At 38.2% G+C, this 6381-nt stretch overlaps 1 protein-coding gene across 1 annotated transcript in view; it reads right to left on the bottom strand.

Moving 5' to 3' along the window:
• Positions 1-1402: 1402 nt before the first annotated feature.
• The window catches only part of DYNC2LI1 (dynein cytoplasmic 2 light intermediate chain 1), a 32908-nt gene continuing 27929 nt past the window's right edge, over positions 1403-6381 (bottom strand). Inside the window, exon 13 of the mRNA XM_063078540.1 lies at positions 1403-1698. Within this exon, the coding sequence (XP_062934610.1) occupies positions 1636-1698 (63 nt within the window). The 3' untranslated portion in view covers positions 1403-1635. The remainder of the gene's footprint in view (positions 1699-6381) is intronic.

The following is a 6381-nucleotide window of genomic DNA, read 5'->3' as shown; positions in this document are numbered from 1 at the left end:
CAAGTCAGTGATGTTTCTGAGATCATAATGTTCACTATGAATTTAAAGGGCGCTCTCTCCACAGCACTCTGGAGGGAACCTGTCTGTTCTTAAGAGTGAGGTTCCTTAGAAACAGGCTGAAAATTCTGTTCTCTAGAGTGTAAGAACCATATGCACTGCAAATAGTTTATGAAATCCTACTTCACTACAATAATCAGATAGTTTGTTGTCCACTCAGACACTACCCATCAGTCTTGGAGTTCCTGAGGCTTGTAAATGTGCTTATTTGGCTGTGTGTGTGGCATATCAGAGTCAACACATTTTATACGTGGAAATGTAAGAACACGGAACAAATGACTTTCCTGGTTAAGGACAATTATACTTACCCGAGATTGAACTGGCTAGCAGGTACACAAATCTACAGGGTTAGGAAAGCTTCTTAAAGGTTATCCCACCTGGGAAATTATCCTGGTTATCCCAAACTCATGAAGTTTTGGCCTGTTTATTGATAAGATATCCTGTTAAATTTGCCTGTTTTTCAAAAAGTGATATTTAAAATAAATGTGTCAGTCTCACTGGGGGTGGTGTGGGGTGGGGATGTGATTAAAAATGCCCCATTCCAAGCCACTGACGCAGGATCTCTGGGTGTGGAGTCCCAGGAATGTGCATTTTAAATAAGTACTTCAGCTGCTTCTTGTGCCTCACTGGTAGAGTAAAATCGTGACACATGTGAACCCAATTCCAGTTTCCTACCAGCTGCAGCTGAGAACCCCACATAGAAGGAATGCACCCAACATGCACATTCAACCTGATGCTCAAAACAATAATAGTCTTGCTTTCATGTTCCTAAACACATACAAGCAGAAACTTATACATGCTTGTATTGTTGGGTTAGGGCTCACAGACCCTTCAAACCCATTGTACAGACTGGGTAACAGACCTCTCATATGCCAGGCTGGGTCACCAGACCCCTCACATACAGGTCCATGAACTAGGTAACTGGGAAAGATCCTGGGAGCCGCTGACAGGCAACACGAGCTCTGTCCTTAGCAGCAGCAATGGCGGTGGCCTCTTGGGACATCACGGCGGCCCTGGCAGCAACAGCCTCCAGCAGCAGTAGCGGCTTCCTCATGCCCCCCTCCCCCCCGCTGGGGGCATCCAGGGGGCAGGAGGTACTGTGGATTGCCATTCTTCCTTTATACTCAAGTCCGATAACCCAGGACACCTGGGTGTGAGTCAGACAACCCAGGAACACCTGGGTGTCCACATGCATCCACAGACAACACCCAAGGAATGCCTGGGCGCATGTGCACAGTTACATATTTACATCAAATGCTCCGCAAGATTCTGAACATCTGAGGGAGCCCTGACCATTTTCCCTACAATGCTAATCTGAGTATACACTGCTTAGCTATGTTAAAGGTAGATAGTAGAAGGTTCTTTTATTTAAAAACAAATTACATGTGTTTTCACAAACTTTCCCCTTTTAAAAGATTTCAAAATATCCAGAGTTGCACTAGTACAAGGAATTCAGCTTTTCCTTTAACAAATTCCACATTTTATCTTTCTTTACATATTGCCACAATAGTTAATTAACAAAATACCCTTACTTTTACTTGGGAAAGAAGAAGTAAATACATAATAGTTGAATTAGGTTCAAGAATCAAGCTCAATTTGTTTCCAAGACTTGGAAGAACTTCTTTTGTACTGTTCCAGTTCCTAAAACAAAAATATGTGTTACTTTAAGAAAAATCAACTTCACAAATTCAAGTAGGCACCTTAAAACTGCCTTAGTCGGGGCCGCCCGTGGCTCACTCGGGAGAGTGCGGTGCTGATAACACCAAGGCCACGGGTTCAGATCCCATATAGGGATGGCCGGTTTGCTCACTGGGTGAGCGTGGTGCTGACAACACCAAGTCAAGGGTTAAGATCTCCTTACCGGTCATCTTTATTTAAAAAAAAAAAAAAAGAAAGAAACCCCCCAAACTGCCTTAGTCTTTTTTAGAGATAACAGTGTCTCCTTTATAGCATTATCATTCTCAACATTTCTTGACAGTTATCTGGTAAAAAATGATTATATTTAGGATTTATTCTCTAGAAATAGTCTTCAGAGTTTCGGCGTAGTGTCAGAAGCACTTAGAGATGAATTTATTAACGTTTCAGACAAAATTATATTCCACAAAGCATACAAATTATCTTTTGTACATACAAATTATCTTTCAACTAATAAAATAGATCATTTGTCATACTTCTAAGTATTTAAAAGTGATCTTAGTTTTAATTGTTTGCTCTTTAGCTTTTGCCAAAAAGTTGAATTTACCAAGTATTAATATTTAAAATGTATATATACTTTGAACTAGCAATTCTATTTTTAGAAATTTATCATATAGAATAATAGAGAAGTTCACAAGAATGTAAATAGAAGGATACTCATTGCACTGTGTACCTCAGCACACAATTGGAAACAACAGAGGTGTCCCCCAATAAGGACTACCTAAACACATCGACGTTCATTCACACATGGCCTCCTAGGCAGCTGGCAAAAAAAAAAAAAGGTGGTCATATGTGCCACAAGAGAAAAGCAAATAGGTTGGGATAGGACAGGATACTTCCATTTTCTATTTATATATTTCTATATCTTCTGAATTTTTTTCACAAAGAGCATGTTAATTTTACAATTCATAAAATAAAGAAATTTTGGCAGAGGTAGAAATCCTGCACAAGACAACTGACAAGCAAAAGGGATCATCTAAGGGGATTGCCTCCTGGCCTCCAACATGTTGTTCAATGTCTAAATGACTGTACAAAGGTTATTATTTTGGACAACAAAAAATGGTTACTCTGCTAGATAAGGCAATCACTGCCCTTTGGCTAACATAATTGAAGTTCACAGTTGCTATGAAAAGAAAATCCACTCTCATTTTCAGAAAAATTGCAAATTATCTCTTTCATACTTATATTCTAAATTATTAAAATTTAAGTGTTAAAAGTTTCAAAACTGTATACAGACTTTGGGAAAATTTTTACAGTAATAACTCCAAAGTAATCTTTACAGCTTGTTTTATTTTTTTCTAATGAAGTTAATTCAGTTCACCAGTTATCTACCATTTATGCTTTCAAAGATTGTTAACTCACAAAGAATAAACAAATTGGTTGTTGCAAACTTTGTCTCCAACTGGAAGTGTTGAATTATTTTTACCAATGATACAGGTGAGGACACTGCTTTGAGATTCTTTGCCAATAGTATCTCCCTTCTGCAGACAGCAAACTGAGAGAATAGGAGGGCTGGTCACACAGGCCATGCCAGAGGCAGAATAAAGAATACCTGGTGTGACACAACACTCATCAAGTCCACTCGCTCGTCCATACTCCTACCACCTGCACTCAATGTAATATGGTAATGTTTTAAAGGGATAGCAAGTAAGGTTTTTCTTTACACTATAATTCTTCATGGCTGTTTTAAGGAGCCATTTTAAAAGTAAACTCAAAACCAAGAAGGTTCCCACCCTGACTCTTAAAATCTCTAAAGTTTTCAAATATAAATGGACTATGGTCTTATAATGGACCATAGTCTTGTAGGGCTTAAAACAGCATCTTCAATAAAAGATAGTAAGAACTTTTTTTCTAAACATGTGAGTCAGTGTGTTTGTGTGTTTAATTAAATTATAGCCCTAGGGATTATAAGGCAAGTTGATTTTTAAAATCAGGTATTCAAAATAGATACCTGTAGCTGGCCAAGAAGACCTTAAACATAATTGTCTATATTTTTGGTCTTTTTTTTTTTTTTTTTGTCTTGTCCTCTTTGTGACCGGTAAGGGGATCGCCCCGTACTGCGCTCAGGGAGCGCCGCACTCTCCCGAGTGCCCCACGCGGTCGGCCCTATTTTTGGTCTTTTAATATGTGTCAAAACCTTTTCTTTTTCTTTCTTTTCTTTCTTTCTTTCTTTCTTTTTTTTGTTTCTTTAATAATACAGAAAAGAGGTAGAAGGGCTCAGCAAGTGCTTTCTATACTCACATTCCCTTTAAATTCAGGAATGCTTTAAATCTAAAGGACCTAAAAACAAAAATAGAAAATACCAACTAAGTATTTTCTGGTGCCCATGTGAAGTCTGGCAAAAGAGTAATCAGTGAAAAGACAGCTAATTAGGAAAGACGCTTAGTCTACAGGAAAGGTGAAAGGGGGTTTCCTACCAATCCTCAGACCTGGAGGACTTGTTTCACACGTCGTGAGGATCTCCATGCATCTGTGGGTACTGGGAGCAAGAGGGATTCTGGACAACTATCAGAAAAGAAATATTTTACTACAAAGACTTATGTTACACTTTCCTCTGTGTAACCGAGATGGAAAAAAGGGAAAGAAAGAATTCACTCAAAGTACCATAATGAGGCCTGGAGGGACTGCCACCCATCAGGGGAGCAGCCCCAATTCAAAACCAGCCTTTCCTTTTATTGACAAGACAAGGAAGTTTCACAAGAAAAATCAGTTGATTCGATCATCAAAGAAGGACATAAAATCAGGCAGAGTAAAACTTGATTCTCCTTTGATCTTAGAATTTTTAGGTAATGCATGAATGAGACAAAAGGCTTTTGAGTAGGGGACGAAAGTCCACAGATAAGTTTGGGAAAAGCCATCTAATCAATTCTAATCACTGTTCAGGGATGGGATTACGTACTTTGACTGTTTCAGGTTGCTGGTTTGATTCCAGCTTGAATGACTATTGACTATTTGACCTACTGATTGTTCTTTGGATATGTTAAGGAAACTGCTTAAATGCTGTTTACATATGCTATAGAAATCACGTAGGAAGTATGTAAAAAAGAAAACGTTTACTAAGGACAAGCTGTTGGTGAATTGACCTAGCTTTTTACAAATTACATTCTGGAATGTCACATTGTTAATTTACTGCTGTTACTAGTTTTACACTGCCTGTTTTTATGTTCTTCCTTGATGATTGGATCAACTGATTTTTCTTGTGAAACTTCCTTGTCTTGTCAATAAGAAGAAAGGCTAATTTTTTTTTTTTAAACATTTTATTTATTTATTTTTTTTTTGTCGATATACATTGTGGCTGATTATTGCTCCCCATCACCAAAACCTCCCTCCCTCCTCCCCCCCCAAAGAAAGGCTAATTTTTTTTGTTGTTTTTTTGGGGGGATCACATGTTTATTAGTAAAACTGAAATGCGTTCCTTTTTTTCCCCCTATGTAGAAAAGTATTTCTTTTCTTTTTTTAATTTTATTTTGTCGATATACATTGTGGCTGATTATTGCTCCCCATCACCAACCCCCCCCCCCCCCCAAGAAAGGCTAATTTTGAATCAGGGCTGCTGCTCCCCTGATGGATGGCAGTCCCTCCAGGCCTCATTCATGTTACCTTGAGTGAATTCTTTCTTTCTCTTTTTTCCATTTAGAAACCAGTTTCGAGGCAAACTTAGGATATTATAACTTTTCAGGTAGGTTATAAAAAGCCCTCTCAAGCAAGAGCTTACAGCAATTAGTGACCTGCTAGCAATGAGATACAAGTGCTGAGTGAAGGATGATACAGGTGCTGTGGGTTGCCTTCCATTTCACTCAAAATCCCTATGGTTTAAGTCAGCTAGGGAAGACTGATTTGAACGTGAAAAGTCATGATGCTCAGAAATACCCTAGTCCTTTAACAATATCTATGTATGTGAATCTAATAAAAGTGATCATGTTATATAAAGATACTCTTATCAACAACAGCAGTTAATCACTGACTCCTAGATAATTATTAATCCAGGGATGACTCCAGCTGATCTCTATATCCAAGCTGCGTACATAATAAGGGTTACATGAGGTCATTTTACTGTTTCTACATGTCTCTCACTTTGCGGCAGCTACAAAACCCTCTAAATATTCACGGCATATTTTTCAAAAGTCTTCCAGCCTATATTTAAATAAAATGTTCAGCTTACTTATTCTAGGGCCCCTGAAGGTGAAAGGCTAACACTGAAAAAAATACCCTGGTCATGCTCCCAGCACACAGTTGTGTTCAGGTTACACTCACAACCATATGACTGCCCAAGTTAATGCAGCTCTACAAATCCCTCCTGAGAGGTTGTCAGGACTTTTCGATTTATAGAGCTCACTATTCATAAACTTAATCATATAAGGACAGATTCTGCAAAATGTCTTATTTTATCAAACTAAAAGAAGATATGAGAAAAATCAAAGTATTTGAGTCATGGTAAATTTACCAATTCTTGCATTCTTACATGAGACTTGTGTGTTCAAATGGGGCTATCTAGGAATATATGGAATGGCAGTCTCCACATTTAAACATTTTCCTGAAAGATCCTGGATTCTGTCAGGGATGCTTGTATGCTTTCAGACTGGGTAGTCCTTAATTAGATAAGGTAATTTCTCTGGTACAAGAAAAGCA

The sequence above is a fragment of the Cynocephalus volans genome, chromosome 14, assembly GCF_027409185.1.
Source record: "Cynocephalus volans isolate mCynVol1 chromosome 14, mCynVol1.pri, whole genome shotgun sequence".
Classification (NCBI taxonomy): domain Eukaryota; kingdom Metazoa; phylum Chordata; class Mammalia; order Dermoptera; family Cynocephalidae; genus Cynocephalus; species Cynocephalus volans.
Note: the sequence above shows the minus strand (reverse complement) of the source record. Positions and strands in the feature narration are given on the sequence as shown.